This window comes from Mastacembelus armatus, chromosome 24 (assembly GCF_900324485.2).
Source record: "Mastacembelus armatus chromosome 24, fMasArm1.2, whole genome shotgun sequence".
NCBI classification, from domain to species: domain Eukaryota; kingdom Metazoa; phylum Chordata; class Actinopteri; order Synbranchiformes; family Mastacembelidae; genus Mastacembelus; species Mastacembelus armatus.
In genome coordinates, this window is record NC_046656.1 from 15,053,917 (window position 1) to 15,070,873 (window position 16,957).

Genomic DNA, 16,957 nt, shown 5'->3' on the forward strand with positions numbered 1-16,957 from the left:
AAATTATTCAGTTACTTCAGACAATTTAAGATTGCAATGTATATAATAAGTCTGGAACACAGTTGTATTTTATTTTTATAACTTGTTTAACCTTGCTGTTTCTATTGTGTGACTTTCTTATACTGTAAATTGCTTTATTGTAGTTTACATTTAACTTTTGTAAAGTATGTGTAATCACACAGGACGTTGATCATCCACTCTACCATCACGTCAAGCTCTTTTCCTCTGGCCACGGGTATAGATTATCTTTGTGTCGAAAGGCCCATTTTAGCAAGAGCTTTGTCCCCACACTCATACAACTTTTAAACAAGTAATCCATCCTGAGGAAAATAGGTCTGTGGTGTGCAGAATGTTACTTTTCTGTAATTCTGTATGTTCTGTTTGCTTATATTTGTGCATCCACTGTGGAAAAGAATTTACTTTTTGAGGACAATAAAACTATAATATTAAGAGAAATGTTTACACATCTTATAGCTTCATCTGAAACAGTGGAAATCTAACCAATCAAAACATTAACTGGTAACTGTTTTTATCCCCTGTCTAGTATCTTAAAACCATGTCTTTTTTAGGTCAGTTCCACAAACATTACAGGCCAAACAATGGGCGGACTGAAATCAGTATTGTAGTTATACTGTCTGATCCAAATGAAATGAATGACTTGGATTTGAGACAACATAATACACCCAGTGTGCATCAGGGTAGTACGTGCAGGCTAAAAATTAATATTGTGTATATTTAGGAGGACATGAGTAGAGGAAGCCTGCAGGAAAATATTTCAATGACATCCCCTAGAAGTTATTTTTCAACATGGAAGTTTGGTCAGCAAAAGGATAAGATGTGAGGTAGAACTGCAGGCTATACTCTAATCTATACTATATTTTGTACTCTATACAAAAATCTACAACTGAGATGATAATGTCTCATACTTAGTAAAAGCAGTGTCTATCAAATCTTCCTGTACCAGAAGTAGTAGTTGGTTGCAAATTCAACTGATTTTATTTATCTAACTTTTGCCACTACAAACTGTATTAGTAAAGGTATTGAGCAAAACCAAATTATGCAGATTACAATGGTTAGTTAATTCCCCCCTTTTGCTAGAAACTGCATTTATTATACTTGTTGTGGTGAATGACTAACAAGAGAAGACTGCATTCATCAGGCAAATGAAACATGACAGGAGTATTCTAGACAGGGAAACTGATCATTAGACATGAACACCCATCCATGATATGTTCCAGAAAAAAAAGCTATTCCAAAAACAAAGTTTTACTAATATATTTTTTGCTGTTTGGGCAGGTTAGTTGAGCATTGCATTCCAAGAATGCAACAGAAACAACTGAGGTCGTTTTTCCAGATTGTTCTTTAACCACTCAAAACCAGACATAAAGCTTATTAACTGCACGCACCGCTAACACAACAATAAACAAAGTAGCTACAAATTCCAGTCATAGTGTGTCCTCATTGGAATAAGTGTTGATCTCTTCATAGACTTTAAGTGTATGTACCTTTTTCCATGCAGCAGCTACAGCCTTGTGCAGGCCATACGGTCGGAGGACCTGCAAACCCTCACAGGTGTTGTATATCTGCCTACAGACAAATATAAAAGCCCCACATAATGCATGGGATGTGTCAGATTCACTTAAGGATGACAGCTCCTTATCCAGCAGCCTCAGGGTAAACTGTACAATAACATGAGCAGCAAAGGTTCTGCAGAGAAAAGAGATAACAGACAAAGGAAAAGGTTAATATGTGTTGTTTGCTACAAAAATTGTAAAATAAGGTGTATCAAGGACAATATAATTCTGATCCTAATCTGTCTCTCTCATTGACTGTTTCTGTGGTTATGACTTACGTGTGTTTTCACTCCCTGGTTGGTTAGTGTTGTTGAAAATGTAAAAGACAGTGCAGTACGCCACTTTCTTTTATTTGTGTAAGTGACATAACTGCATTTTATTTGAATTTATTAAAACCACAATTTTTAACAGTCTGGACCTTCTTAATCCATTGACTAATAAAATACAACTAGCTCTAACCCCTGAAACTCTCAACAGGATAGCCCGCAGATAGATGGATGGATTAAACGGATGGAATACAGATTGGAATCCCTAGTGTACCAACAAAAATAGCCAAAACTTAATACACAAATCTGCTGTCAGCCCTGAGGTGTTATTTCAGTTTCACAACAACAGGCAGTTGACCTGGCTGAGGTCCTTATCTTGGTCAGGCAATTAAAATAAAACGCCAGACTATGTTGTGACCCTGACTGGCTTTAGCAAACCATATTTTTTAGGGTTTAGCAAAAGATGTTATGACACAGTGATTGGCAGACATCAGATCTAATCTGCTGTCAGGGTTCCTCCAGAACCAGAGAAACTGATTACGCAAACATACATCTCTATTAAACTCTTCAAGAACAATCAAAGAAATGTAATTCATTCATTACCATCATTAATTATAATCACAATTCATTGATACCATCTTACCTGTCATTGTAGTCCATAACCAGATTTTTCTTGTTTAAAAAGAGAGCTAACCCTCTGTCAGTGTTTGCAATACGAGCCAGAACATCAGCAATGAGAGTCAGTGTTGCTGCAGGTGTCTTTAAATTGACCTGCAAACCAACAACAGAGAAACCAACAGCTTCAGAAACAACTGGAAACCCCATAGACAGTTGAGTATATACTAAAAATTAAGAAAACAAAGCTATAATATATTCATAAACAATCCTTCTATAATTTTAAAAAGTTTGAGAGCAACAGCTACAAGTGTATCTCCTTATAGGATTGAAACAAACACTGGGATGTAGACATCATATTCGTGGTATGTACAGTATGTGCAAACTAATATGTTGTGTGAATTATGCAAACATTTGTGTGTAATTGTGTGTCTTTGACCTGCTGATCATTAAGCAGAGCTATAACAGGAACCAGTAGTGTCTCAATGACAGGAGACTGGTAGAGACACTCTGCAGCACTCTCTGTCCTCTCACAGAGCGTCCACAGCACCTCCATTACCAGTCTGCTGGGTGACAAGGAGTCTGAAAACACATAGATAAATAATAACTTTAGGCAGTTGAATTACCATGTGTTTACTCCTGTGTCTGCATTTTATTTAGGTGAATTACATTCATACACAACACAGCATCTTTTTGTTTCCCATCTGTCAATAACTTGGAAATAAAATCTTGGCAAAGCATAGTAGCTGCTTTTTTCTTTCTTTCTTTTTTTCTGTCTTTTCTTTTGGGTGAGATGCCTGCAGGTTAGATTCATTTTCATTTCTGAAGATTTTAAGTGGAATGGAAATGTGGATTTACAAGTTTCACATTCCAACATCTATAAACATAATTAACGTGATTGTGTATTTTGTGGTATGTGCAAATAATACATTTGATCCAAGACACAGATTCATGCAAGTGTCTTTGGGACATAAAAAGGGTCTCGGGACATGCCTCAAAGAGGCAATTAAAAGGCAAGAAGTTGGGTACACTGGTCAGATCGCTGGTCTATTACAGGGCTGACACACAGAGACAACCAGTCACACTCACATTCACACCTATGGGGAATTTTGAGTCACAAATTAGCCTAACCTACAAGCCTGGGACTGTGGAAGAAAACCTAACTGGATCGAACCTCTATCACAGTAATATTAGTCATTTTTGTATCTACTTCTAATATCACATTATACAGTAGGATGGTGTTGCTTAAAATAAACTCACGCATGTGCTACATGTGATCCTAATCAGGCTTAAAATATTAATACAAATCTGTAACTTGCTCAGCATGACTCCTTGCAGGAGCCAAAGGAGACAATCGCCTAGAAAGTCACATGGGGGAACACTATTGATCACTGGCAGCAAAGTTGACAAAGAATGAACAGAGCAATAAAGCAAGGTCATCTAGTAGACAATGATAGTACTGTGACTCAGACCAATGTTAGGAGATAAAAGATTTTTTCTGTGGAATTCAGTTCCACCTTACAGGGTGGGTCACTGTGTTCCCTCAGTTCCTGATTCCAAGCAGGAAGCCAGGGAAGAAAAACTCAGTGTAGTTTATGTCTGGGTGTGAGTATGTGGGACCCACCTGAGGTATCACTGTGGGGACTAGGGTGTTGGTACATTATGTTAATCAGGATGATAACCAGGTCTGTCAGGCTAACAGGATCTGAAACACACATGAAAAAAAAAAAAAAAAAAAAATCCCAATTACAGTATATTTCCATGTTTTAGCATAGTGTATATTAAAATGGGCTGATATCGGCACAATGTATCAAACATATTGCGCAAATTTGCTAATATATTTATTTTATATTATAAAGGGGATCTACAGCATATATATATATCCAACTAAACTAACTGACAATTATTCAACAATTTTGCTCATTGTTGAATTTAGCAAGCAAAAATGTCAAACCAGGTTCTCAGGTGGTTTTCTAGGTTCTCAAGTGTGAATGTGAACATTCACTGCTTTTAATTATTAAAACAAATTTTTAAAAGGACAAGTCTTGTAAAATGTCTGTTGGTAACAGTTACATCAACAACACTAAACAAAAAATAAAAAAGGCGAAGTGGTGGGACATATGGGTGGGAGCCTGACCTGGGAGCCCACTTCAAGGTGTGGACACATTGATCAACAGGCCTCCACCCAATGCATAGCTTTATGATTGGTATAAAACATTAGTAATTTGATTAGTAATCAGTCTCAAGGCTGAGTCAACGAGGGTGACTAATGGTTAATAAAACTGGGTAAAATGCTGTTACATAACTAACAATATCACTTGGAGGGGATCATTTAAACAATGACTGCACAGAAGAACTATAGGGGGAGAGACAATGACTAAACTGACTGCTGCCCACATTAATAATTTAATATCTGCTATAAAGATATAAGAGATTACTTTGCTGTAAAAGCACTAAGGGAGAAATGATGATCTGCACAAAGCAACCTTTTGAGTTAACTTCCAGAAATTGACAATATACAGTATTAAGCTCTTTACAGTTTAGACAGTGCGCTAAATGATATGACAGATGTTGAGAAAAGTCAAGCATCTGACCTTTACGCTTCCTGACTTTGATGGGAAAGAGCTTTCTTCCATTGGTGTACATGAGGAGTTTTCCAAGAACACACACAGAGTGGACAAAGAAGGTATACTCGAGCTCCTTCCTTGAATAGAGACTTCTCTGCACTGATACTGAAACATAAAAAAATAAAATAAAATAAAAAATTGCAATCACATTTCCAGTTTCCATAACGTAAAAATATTGATTCAGAGACGGGGGAAGAGAAGCAAAAATAATGTCTGCATCAAGTGACAGATTATTTCAAAGTTTGCAAACATAAATTAAAACTCAGATAGGTTGACCCAGCAACAAGAAAAACAGACACAGTAAAGGGCTTATATATAAAGTAAATATGAAGGAAACAGAAAACCTATTTAAATATATTGACATACTTAAAATGAACGTCATGATTGTAACACTGGTGGACACATTGGCTTTACAGACATTTCATATCTAAAGTTACTGTAATGGAATTGACAACTGAAAAAAAGCTTGCAGCGACTGGGGCAGAAAATCAAAAAGGAGCACAGCTCAGAAAACTATCTTTTATCAAGAGTGTGTCAGTGGCAGGGAGCTGGATTATATTCACTCATGCAAGACAAGGTCAAAATGTTCTGTCTCATGGAGCCAGCTGGCTTACTGGAGATAACACTGACACCAACATTCCATGCAACTAGATATGAAGCTTTTACTTGCCAATTTATAATTACACTTTTCCCAGCTTATGTTATACCACTATCATGGCCCAAAAGAATGGAGTGAGAGGAAAAACACCATCCACAAAACAGAAACAATCACTACCCTAAGAGGGTGATCTACAACACCACTTACAAAGCAGTCCTGACATCCCTACCAAAGACGTTTAACACCTATTAACACCCAGACTCATGTGAATCTAACAACACAAGACTTCAACAGCCCTCAAGGTGTAATCAACCTCACCATTGTTAAATCCCTGGGACTCTGTACCAATCACTTAGAATTAAAGAAGCATCTTGGATGAGAAAGAAAATGTGTTCAAGAGCCTGAAGCAAGTCAAACTGCTGAGCATAAACTTTTTTTGAAGACTGAAGCATTAAGGTTCTTTCTTGCCCTTAGGAACAGTTGTGTGGCAAAATAATTTCAACTCAAAACAACTAACAAGCTTTTTCTTGAGCTTTCAACTGCTCCCAACTGTTTTCTTGCATGAACAGGTTATACTGTTCCTGTGGCTGAAGTTAGGTTATTAAATCCAAACACTTTCAAATCCTATTAGATTGAATCTAACATTTACAAGTATCCAAACTTATACATTACTAAATTGTCAAGCAGCTATAATTAATATTTTTCTCTTATTTTTATATTGATACTTGTTTGCAGGTGTCTAATCTCACACAGTTCTGAGCTTTCACTTTTTAAGCCTTGTGTTATTCCTTTTGCTAGAGAACTAAAAACATTTACTTTTTTTGTATCTGATTTTTCTTTGTAGTGGTTTTTTTTGTGTGGCTTTTCTCTGTTTTAAGGTCTTGAGAAACAGCGTGTGCATGGTTATGAAACTGAATAAATGATAACAGAAAAGTCTAGGTACAAATAGATTTAACACCCACAGGTGTCAAACAAAGTATTATTTTCTCATTGGAGTTTCACAGTAGTTCATTCTGAGTCTATTATTTTTGGTCTGTTTCACAGGACACATTAAATCAGAATTAATGCAACTGTGCTAATGTTGATCACGGTGTGAGATTCAGTGTGAAGACTGATATTTGGATATGCCTGAGAGCACACAAAAACTTGAAATTATACATTTTTAGATTGTTTCACTTACCAGTGTTCTGCTGCTCTTCTGGTTGGAGATTACTTGTTTCATTTGTTAGGTGTTCACAGGATTCACTATACTGGATACACTGCTGAAGAGCAGCTACAATCTGAAAAATAAAAGGCATAAACAGTGCATGTTGCAGTGTTTAGTGCAAATGTTTGATTAGCTGAATAAAATTTGCTGAGCCAAATATGAATGCTGCTATGAATAGGCCAAAAACAGGGTTACTGAAAAATTCAGTCAGGCATTGCAAACTCCTTATCAAATCTCTTAATCAAGAGCTTTAACATTACAACCATTCATTTTAAGCTAAATCCAAGCACTTTAGGGAATGATAATGCAAATGCAATGCAAAAGTAGTTTAGCCTTCGAGTGTTTTGGAAGAGTTCATGACAGTTACTTTGCATTACAGGGATCTTTGAGGTTTCAGGGCCTATTCCATAGCAATCCTCACTTACATTGGAATAGAAAGTACGGTTTGAAATTAAATAATCAATTATCAAATTAAATGTCAAAGTAACACTCAACTATTGTGTTTCTTTGATTCAAATGCTCCCTCATTGAACTGGGCTATGTGAAATGTCTACAACAAATGGCCATGAGTAACACTATCCTTGTAGGACTCAAATAAAAATACACTGAATATTTTGGAGAACACTTTCCTTTTTCAAAACCAGGTTTGATTCTTAATACACATGTCTTGGTACAAAACCAGACATGAAATTAAACCATAAAATGCACAGAAGATGTACTTTTTTCATTCCAGCAGAGTGTTTTCTATTTTCTTACATTTCCTTAGTTCATGTGCCTCTTAATAAGTGAGAGATATTGATTATTGTGTGAATCACTCACCAGACACTTGTATTTTTTCTCTAGGAGTCTGAGAACCACAGTCCTGCTGTAGTACCCATGCTGAAAGAGGGTGAGGCAGAAAGACCAAAAAAGAAAACACACAAAAGACTATATGAGAGAGTGCAATGTGAGCAAAAGAGATGATATACACATAATTAAACTTAAACATTAGTTTATACAAACAGTTATTTTGCAGAAACCAACAACAGCTGTTCAGTTGCAATACATACCATCCACTTTTTGAACCAGATAGCTTTGATATCCAGTAAGGCCAGTAAGTGAATTGGTTCTAAGAATTTTTCTGTCCCTGGTGAGGTTGATCCATATTCATGGTGGTGGGACAACAAAGAGAAAGTGCACTCTATAACCTCCTCCATATACCTAAAGCACAGTAAAAAGAACAAGTCCAAAAGAAAAGGAGTAAACATATATGAATACTCCATACATTAAGAAAAGTTTAGTAGCATACATTTGGGCTATAATAAACCATAGAGAAAACATTGTACACTTAAGACAACTTACATTTGTAGGACCATGAGACATAAACATTGCACCAATTATTATTGATAAATTGCAGCATTTTATTCTAAATCACATTTTATCATGATTCAAGGTGTAACAGTTGGGATAGAAAATGACAGATGTGGGGACAAAGATGGAAATAAAATAATAATTTAAAAAAAAAATACCATCCCTAAATTCTTTGTAGCTACAAAAACTTACTTCTCTGGATGGCGAATCCAAAAGGTTGTCACTTCCCTTTGAAAGTCATTCATCAATCGAATCTTAGTCAAAGGAGAGAAAAAAAAAAACATAATATACAAACTACAATGTCTGTTTATAGCGATACACTCCACATGTTGTAAAAGATGAGATGCTGTACCTGTTTGAGAAGACGACTGATCTCTGGTCTGTAAATGTCAATGGCAACTGAGTCTGTTGGGAATCTCAACTTGTGAGTCAGAAAACTTGACTGCACACTTTTAGCTGAAAAGGGCAAAGTTTTTTACAGTTTTTCCACACCACACATTACATTAAGTGGGAAATGATTTAGCTGGCTTAATGTAAGCTGACAACATCCTACCCAAACTGGTGTAGATCTCTCGTGTCACATTGAAAGGAGAGGAGGAAAAGCTTTTAGCAAAGAACTGTAGTACATTATCCTAGGAGGCAAGATAGAGAAGCATAAGTTGTCAGGTAACACCAAAAAAAACATGTAATCAATCAAGGATATGTACATTTTAAATTAGGAAAATATAGTGAGAGGAAATTGAAACAAGATTATATCAAAATAGATAAGTAAATTCAATAGAAAACTAAAAATAGTTTGCATCTTTGCTACCAAGCTAGTCTGTCAAACTGTTTTTTTCCCTCATATTTGGTGTGCTAAGTGATGTTTATTATTGATTCATTTGTAAATGCACAAAACATTCATTGCTACTAGCTGCTCAGGACTCACACTGAGGTTTGGGTCAGGTTCAGTCAGTGCTGCACAGAGATTCCTGCGCAGACTGCTCCAGCTCTCACAGCTGAGCACGTCAGACGGAGGGGCACAGCACAGAGCCTGCAGGGCTTCCCAACGTACCTAAATACAGAGTTACACAACTTTACCTGAACAGTGTTAAGCACATTGCCATCTGCACTGTAGCAGTGTCTCCAAACCTCATGACAGCAATTTCCACCAGGTGGTGAAATGATCAGAGATTTGATTCAGGATTAATAATGATAGTAGGTAGCCAGTTTTGTAGACTCACCCTTAAAAATACCAAAGAAATGCAATTCAGTCTGATTATTAGGCTAATGTTTACTGGTAGTAGACTGTTCAGCCAAAGTGATTTTTCAAATTTTAATTTTAGAGCCCTGATATTCAGTAGAAAAATGAAAAAGAGGGAAGTCAGATAAAACTATTCCCCAAATGTCTTTTGTTCCTCATTTTAATTCTGTAAATCATCTGATGATAGCTCAGCTTTTCTATGGAAACGATACCGATACCTCTTTGGACCTACTGGAGTCAAGCTTTTCAGCCAAGATTTGCAGCTGCTCTTGTCTGATGAATGCATAACTCTAAAGAAAGAGATGAAACAAAAATAATGACAATCCATACTAAACAAAAATTCAGTAGAGCTCTTGTTGCTCGACAGATGACACCAATTGTACTGTTTCTTGGACCTGGTTGAAGGAAGAGTCACTGTCGGAGCAGTTGTCAGTGTACTGACTGTTTGACTGACTGTGCTGCTTCTCGTGGTTGTTCTCCTCCTTCAGTTGGTCCTCCTCAAATTTGTTAATTAAGGACTCCACAACCATGGTCATGGAGTTTTTAAAGGTCTGCATCATTTGTTGGTACCTGTCTCAGAGAAAGAAACATGAACATTATTAGTTCTTTAAAAGCAAACCTGTATTCTATGTGTAATTGTCAAAGCTAATTCTGCAGTAGTTTATTTTGATTATCCCAAAGACCATATAACGTTTTCAGTCAGAAACACCCATTTCTTTCCATAATTTCAAAATAAAGGAATAATAAACACTTATGCAAAGAAACATGGCATAATTTCAGAGAAATTTACACAAAATGCATTGGTCCTATGAATTCACAATAAATAATCCATAAACAATTGGAGAAAACAACACAAACAAAAGCACACAGACATGTCTGTGCTAAATGTTACGCACTCGGTTGACTCTCTCGTCCTTCGGGTGACAGCGTGAATCAGGGTGTCGTGTCCTGAGCAAATTGCATGTTGCCCATCTCCTGTCGTCAAGTTCTTGGTTTCCTCCTCCACAACAGTCCCCAAAGAGTTTTCCACATACTGACGAAGGTATTTAACAAACTCATAACTGACAAGAGAATAATGACAGAATAAGACATATGTAAATATACATATACAGTGGGTAAAATAAGTATTGTCACCATTTTTCTTAGTAAATATATTTCTAAAGGTGCTACTGACATGAAATCTTCACCAAAAGCTGGTAATAACCCATGCAATCTACACATGCAAAGAAATCAAACCAAGACTAACTAAAACTAGTCTTGGTTTTCGTTAGTCAAAGGCTTTTGTACGAAGTATTAAATAAATTTCAGTAAGCACGTTCAATGCTTTTTCCCTGTCATTTCACATTATTACACATAACGGAATTTATGACCATCTATGGTTTGATTTCTTTGCATGTGTGTGGATTGCATGGTGAAAATTTAATGTCAATAGCACCTTTAGAAATATATTTACTGAGAAAAATGATGACGTGTTCAATACTTATTTCACTTATTTTAATTATTTTTATGTGCTACACTATTGTGCTAATAGTGGGTCTGGTTCCCTTACTTGTGGAAGTTCTTGTCAGTCTCCTCCAGGTGCAGGAGGATCTCTTCAGCACATTCACTCGATGGAGCACCAGAAATCCTATCACTGATGCTTCTCAGAAGTTGCCTGAGCAGAGACTGTAATTCCAGCCCATCTCCAGCTGACAACTGAGACATCTCTAAAGCTGGTCTTTACAATAAGACAAAATAGAGTGAATGGTTAATATGTGCAAATGTAGGAAGGTGAGGGGCCAAATCCATAAGTTCATGTCACATACAAGCTACCCTGTGGATGATAACTCCAATGTAATCAATAGAATGTGTATTTGAGTGCTAGTCTTTAGAAACACACTTGAAGATGAACAACTTACCATGCAAAATGCACGCTCTGCTATGGGGAACAGCCATTCAGGTTTTTTCAGCCTGCCACCAACAAGTGTTAATCAGCTAACCACCTACAGGTGTGATAAGAGCAGTGTTGTCTTACTTGGCTTACCCCAAATTTGTACAAATTTACCACTGAACTGTCCAGTTAAAAGGCGCAGATAACAGGGAATAAACGCTTACTATGTGATATTTTACGTTTTTACTCTGGAGCCAAAGATAGTTCCTTTGTAGCTCGACGCTGCTGAATGTGACGTTACCGGCGAGTCCAAGTGTCTAAATTTAGCTGAAACCGCAGCTGAGCGAAAAGCAAAAACCTCCCAACAAACCGCACAGAAGCCTGAACATGCAGCACATTAGTCACCTGTTTCAGGGACAAAGCAAAACCTCCTCATCTGGGTAACATTTTCCAAGTCCTTCCCATGTATAGCTGCGTCTCTATGGGAACGTCCATTTAGTTTTTCCTGCAGTGCATTGTGGGATGTCCACAGAAACGTTGCGTTCCTATAGCATCGGAAATGTGAGTTTCACATGTTAGATATCCACGACACGGGTAGCTGCAGATTAGTTTTGATAAAAATATTAGTGCCATTGCAAAGTGCGTTGACAACTGATCACCAAGGGCCACTGTATTTGCTTTTTCTCTTGAACGATCTCAGTAGTTTTTCTCGTGTTTTTTATTTTAAATGCACCACATGTGACGTACTTTGTCACGTGACTCAATGTTGTGGTGTGGTGCTGTGCGGTGCTGTGCGGGAGATACATTTGCTCGCTGAAAACACAGTCAGTTTTTGCAGTTAATGTATGAATTTAATAAAAGCGACGTGTTTTGTTTACACGCCTGACTCACTAAACAATAACCTTGCCGTTACTTTTAGAAAACAGGAGGTGACGAGCTTTAGGTAGCGAGCTAGCACCAGCATGGCGGCAGTTGACAGCTTTCAGTTTTTGTACAGAGAAATTTCTCGGTCGTGCGAGTCTTACTTTGAGACCTTGGCTCTGGTGGGAGCTTTGTACGCGGCCAGCAGGGCAGTGATCCTACTGAGGGACTGCTGCACGATGGTCAGGGTGCATTTCCTGCCAAGAATTATACCAAGTAAGAAGCTGGCCCAAAGATATGGTGACTGGGCTGTCATTTATGGTAAGGGTGAACACAACAGAAAGCACCAGATTGCATCATGCAGGGAGAGAAAATTCAGGTGCATTCATTTCACTCCCTTCAGTGACATTTGGGCATCACACTGACCTAATTACTAAACTTGTCATGTTTAGAACGGAAACGATTATTCACTTAATCAATTAGTCGATTGGCAGAAAAACAATACCCATGATCAGTTAATTATTTGAGCAATTTGTTAAAAATGCCAAACATTCTCTGGATTTGTCTTGTCAAATATAATAGTTTTATGCTTTTATCTGTGTGACATTCTAAAATGCATAAATAGTTTTAGGAGCAGTACGGTGGATTAATGGTTAGCACTGTTGCCTCACAGCAAGAAGGTTACTGGTCTGAAACCCAGCAGGGGCCTTTCTGTTTGGAGTTTGCATGTTCTCCCTGTGCCTGTGTGGGTTTTCTCCAGGTACTCTGGTTTCCTCCCACAGTCCAACAACATGTATGTCAGGTTGATTGGGGACTCTAAATTGCCCATAGGAGTGAGTGTGAGTGATTTATCAAAATTATTTAGTAATAGTTTAATTTCTTTCAACTAATATTTTTATGTCTCTCAGTCAAAAAATGTCTTAGTGGTCTTACTGTGAAGTAGCCTTCAGTTATATTTTTATCCTCATTTCTTCATGGCATGACTTTGATAAATGTTGTCCTTTGTCCTGTCAGGTGCATCTGAGCCTCTTGCTAAAGCATATGCAGAGGAGCTGGCCAGGCATGGTATCAGCATCATCTTTGTCACTCAGGACCACACTGCTGTTAGAGACACTGCTACAGCCCTCTGCCAAAGCTACGGAGTGGAAACTGTTGTGGTCTTAGCTGATTTCTCTCTGGACCAGGCTGCCGGCAAACCCATCAAAGAAGCCATGAGGGGTAAAGATATTGGTTTTCTGGTCAACTGTGTGGATGAGTCTTTGAATTCCCCCCGGAGCTTGATTGAAATGCCTGAGCAGAGCCTGCTAGATTTGGTCAATAAGAACGTTGCAGTCGCCACTCTGATGACTCGGATGGTGCTGCCAGGGATGGTGGAGCGCAGCAGAGGAGCTGTGGTCAATATATCATCAGGTGCTTGCTGCAGACCGTTGCCTGGAAGAGTGACACTCATCGCCTCCACTGTGAGAGAAATACTGCTTATATCTTCCACTTGTGCATGTGCACGCATTATTATATATAGGTCTGGTCCATTTGAAAATATCTGTCAATGAAACTCTTTTATTAAAATGTGCAAAGTAAACAAAACTGATAAGGAGGAAATAGTTGGGTGTAGTGTTTAAGGAGTAATTTAGCCACAAACAAACTAAATTCAACTTCTTTTGCTGGCTGTCCAAAACATAATCAGTAACTATCATGAGAAATATTTTATAAATAAATATTTTATCTTCTAACATTTTAGGGCTACCTTGATCATTTGTCAAGAGCTCTTCACCTTGAGTACAGCAGGAAAGGGATCTTTGTCCAAAGTCTGATTCCTTTGCAGGTAAGATACATGATATCACCATTAACAAATAGATCAACAAGTTCTGCATCTCATTAAATGTTTTTGGTGTCAATCAAAATGTGCCGTGTACTGGACGATTGTCATTACAATATAACCCTGGTCATATAGTCTATGACTCTTTTCATTTTTGTGTAGCACATGTTGTTGTGTACATATGGGAGGGGACAGTATAAATAGTGTATTATCATAAGGCAAGAGCTGAAATCTCTTTATACCTTGACTATAGTAGGCCTTGGTATATAATTTGTGTGTATGGGTATCTAGGTAGCCTCAAGTGGTCGACAACCATCGTCATCATTGCCACCCTCAAGAGGAGGCTGGTTTGTTCCAAAGCCAGAGGTTTATGCTCAACATGCAATCTCCACCCTGGGAGTGTCTAACAGGACCACTGGCTACTGGCCTCATACACTGCAGGTTAGTAAAAACTAAGTCATGGTGTCATTTTGTAGTTAGTTTATAGTTGTATATTTTGAGTATACAGATACGCAAAAGATAAGCATAGTTTGAATTTCTTTTTACAATCTGTTTGTCTTTTTCTCTTTAGTACGGGCTAATGAGGTGTATTCCAGAGTGGATTTGGGTTCTCGGATCACATATGTTCATTACTTTAAATTAAAAGCCCATTTCTCCTTTCATCACTGGGGTCATGAGTGGATTTTTATTTTAGTTTTTTCCATCATGATTTAAGAGTAGACCTGTTTCATAACTCTCAGTCTCTGTTGAGAATTGTAGATATCATCAGACTATAATATCAGGGAACCTGATAAGAAATGTCTTTAGGCAGATATGAGATTGGAAACTGGCTTTGACCATAACGTTTTGTTTTAAACTTTGATTTGTCCATGTTAAAATTTCCAGCAGTGCCAGGTGATTAGGGGGTTATTGAAGCATAATGCTTGAACACTTATAAAAGGAGGCTACAAATATAGTAGTTTAAACCTTTTTGACTGTTTTAAACAAGGACCACGTGGACCACAAATGCCTCTGTCACTAAAGAGAAAAGTGAAGGCTTGTGACATGCATTAAAAATCACTAAGATAAATAATCTGCTGTCAACATGTTTTTTAAAGAAGTTCTGATGGCAGAACTATTTTTTTGAAAAAGCTGCTCATGCTGACATTTCACTTTCACGCTCTGTCAGGTTATACTGGTCTTCACTGACAACACCCAGTTGGCGCATAGAGGCACATGCCCAAAAACTAAATCTAACAGCATTTAAGGGACATACTGTTCTTTTAGGCAATTCTTCCTGATTCAGTGACAAAACAACTAAATCCAAAGTTGAGAAATGTGTTTACTGTCAGTTGGAAAGGCACATTTCTAACATGCATTCCCAACTTTGACCAAAGGAACATAGAAACATGAACATACAGTATTTTTACATTGTGTCTTAAGCTTATTTGGCCTCCTGGTCTAATTAAAAGCTAGAGATAAAATAAGATGAGTCAGTAGCATATTATACATTCTGGGGAAAAAAAGTGTTTACAATAAGTGTGTGGTCTTGAATGAAGAGTGTAAGTTTTAGATAGATGTGTCGTTCATCAGGGAAGAGTTTCAAGCATCTCTAGGAGTGAATTTAAAATGCAAAGCAGTGAGATTGTGTTTTGTTGAGAAACTATTTTGAAACTACATTTAGCATGTAGATAAAATTATTTGGTATTTGAGTTGTGTGAACATATTTATATGATGTATAGTGTGCCTACTGTGTTTAGTAATTGCTGAATTATACAGTACACTAAATAAACATTCATTCCCATGTTACTGTTCTGTGTGTTCTTTTCATTGACAACATATATATGTTGTTACTTGGTATAAATATCTGTCTTTGTTGCTGTTTCTTTAGCCGACTGGCAGGTGTTTGACTTTCAGCATATAATCTGTTATATTAACTTTAATCTCTGTATTGAAGGCCACGCACAGTTTTCCTTCTAAAACGTCAAGATAGGGGTTGTGGTTAGCACTGTCACCTCACAGCAAGAAGGTTCTGGGCTCAAATCCTGTTTGATCCTGGGGCTTTTTTATTGGGGTCCATGTACTCCACTTTCCATCCAGGCTAATTTTCGCTAATTGCTGACTCTGAATTGCCCATAGATGTGAATGTGAGTGTTTGTTTGTCTCGACGTGTCTGCTCTGTGATAAACTGGAGATCTGTCCAAGGTGTACCCACCTCTTGCCCAATGTTATCTGGGATTCACTCCAGCCCACCGCCTGCACCCCGAAGGATAAGCAGTAGATAACAGACGTCAGGATGGTGTAATGGTGTAAATCATTTACATCTATAAACGCACACCCTGCTGGCTGCCAGAGTTTATCTTGTGACTCCCTCAGATCAACCAGGTCAGAAACTGTTTGTGAACCTGATGAAAAGGTGAGGTACAAGTTGACATTAACCTATAAACCTACATGCCCATGAGCAAACCTGGGCTGCATTTCATCATCCCCACATACTGTGCCAAACATTAAAGGCAAGCGTGGGTTTTGTTATAGGCATCAGCAAACCCTTACAACAAAATACCAGCATTCATATTATTTTCATATGCAGAATACCAAGACTAATAGCAATGACATTTTAAATAGTAGAAATAAAAAAAAAAAAGCTGCCAGTTAAAACACTATGTGAAAACAAACACAAAAATAGAATGTAAGAAATTGCTTATTACAACATGCATCACTTTGTTATTATAGCCAAAAATGACACCACATGGAATATATGAAGATGTGAAAAAATAAAGGAAAAGTCAGCATAAAGTAAGTTTGATGAATTACAATAGTAAAATATAAGTGATAGCAGGTCTGAACAAGGTTTGTTCAACTTACATGTTTCAGGTCAAATTGTTATGGTTTGTTATGGTTGATTTGTAGTTGTGGGTAGGATGGTGTCCTTCCAGATAAGGTGCCAAAGG

The 16,957-nt window shown here is 37.5% G+C and overlaps 2 protein-coding genes across 5 annotated transcripts in view; one reads left to right on the forward strand and one right to left on the reverse strand.

Annotated features, from left to right (window-relative positions):
• tbc1d32 (TBC1 domain family, member 32) overlaps nt 1-11,859 on the reverse strand; it is a 48,624-nt gene extending 36,765 nt beyond the window's left edge. For 3 of the 4 annotated variants that reach the window (XM_026319071.1, XM_026319069.1, XM_026319072.1), the window contains exons 1-18: nt 11,756-11,859; nt 11,379-11,462; nt 11,030-11,197; nt 10,377-10,541; nt 9,876-10,050; nt 9,699-9,770; nt 9,166-9,291; nt 8,791-8,869; nt 8,590-8,693; nt 8,430-8,491; nt 7,937-8,087; nt 7,707-7,766; nt 6,861-6,960; nt 5,050-5,187; nt 4,080-4,160; nt 2,895-3,037; nt 2,484-2,611; nt 1,506-1,707 (exon numbers count right to left, since the gene is read on the reverse strand). In XM_026319071.1, coding sequence (XP_026174856.1) covers nt 1,506-1,707; nt 2,484-2,611; nt 2,895-3,037; nt 4,080-4,160; nt 5,050-5,187; nt 6,861-6,960; nt 7,707-7,766; nt 7,937-8,087; nt 8,430-8,491; nt 8,590-8,693; nt 8,791-8,869; nt 9,166-9,291; nt 9,699-9,770; nt 9,876-10,050; nt 10,377-10,541; nt 11,030-11,184 — 1,941 coding nt within the window. In that variant the 5' untranslated portion in view covers nt 11,185-11,197; nt 11,379-11,462; nt 11,756-11,859. Of the gene's footprint in view, nt 1-1,505; nt 1,708-2,483; nt 2,612-2,894; nt 3,038-4,079; nt 4,161-5,049; nt 5,188-6,860; nt 6,961-7,706; nt 7,767-7,936; nt 8,088-8,429; nt 8,492-8,589; nt 8,694-8,790; nt 8,870-9,165; nt 9,292-9,698; nt 9,771-9,875; nt 10,051-10,376; nt 10,542-11,029; nt 11,198-11,378; nt 11,463-11,720 lie in introns of all 4 variants that reach the window. The other variant, XM_026319070.1, reaches the window with a different exon arrangement.
• A 262-nt stretch (nt 11,860-12,121) lies between these two features.
• Nucleotides 12,122-15,810, forward strand: hsdl1 (hydroxysteroid dehydrogenase like 1). The gene is made up of 5 exons (XM_026319036.1): nt 12,122-12,532; nt 13,226-13,671; nt 13,950-14,033; nt 14,319-14,468; nt 14,599-15,810. Exons 1-5 carry the CDS (start codon nt 12,313-12,315, stop codon nt 14,668-14,670), a joined length of 972 nt encoding a protein of 323 aa, XP_026174821.1. The 5' UTR covers nt 12,122-12,312; the 3' UTR covers nt 14,671-15,810.
• The last annotated feature ends 1,147 nt before the right edge of the window (nt 15,811-16,957 follow it).

Excerpts from the sequence above, each read along its gene's own strand:
- hsdl1 (XM_026319036.1), top strand. The coding sequence starts at position 12,313 with ATGGCGGCAGTTGACAGCTTTCAGTTTTTGTACAGAGAAATTTCTCGG. Across the intron at positions 12,533-13,225 it reads TGACTGGGCTGTCATTTATG|GTGCATCTGAGCCTCTTGCT; the intron begins GTAAGGGTGAAC and ends TTGTCCTGTCAG. Across the intron at positions 14,469-14,598 it reads ACTGGCCTCATACACTGCAG|TACGGGCTAATGAGGTGTAT; the intron begins GTTAGTAAAAAC and ends TTTTCTCTTTAG.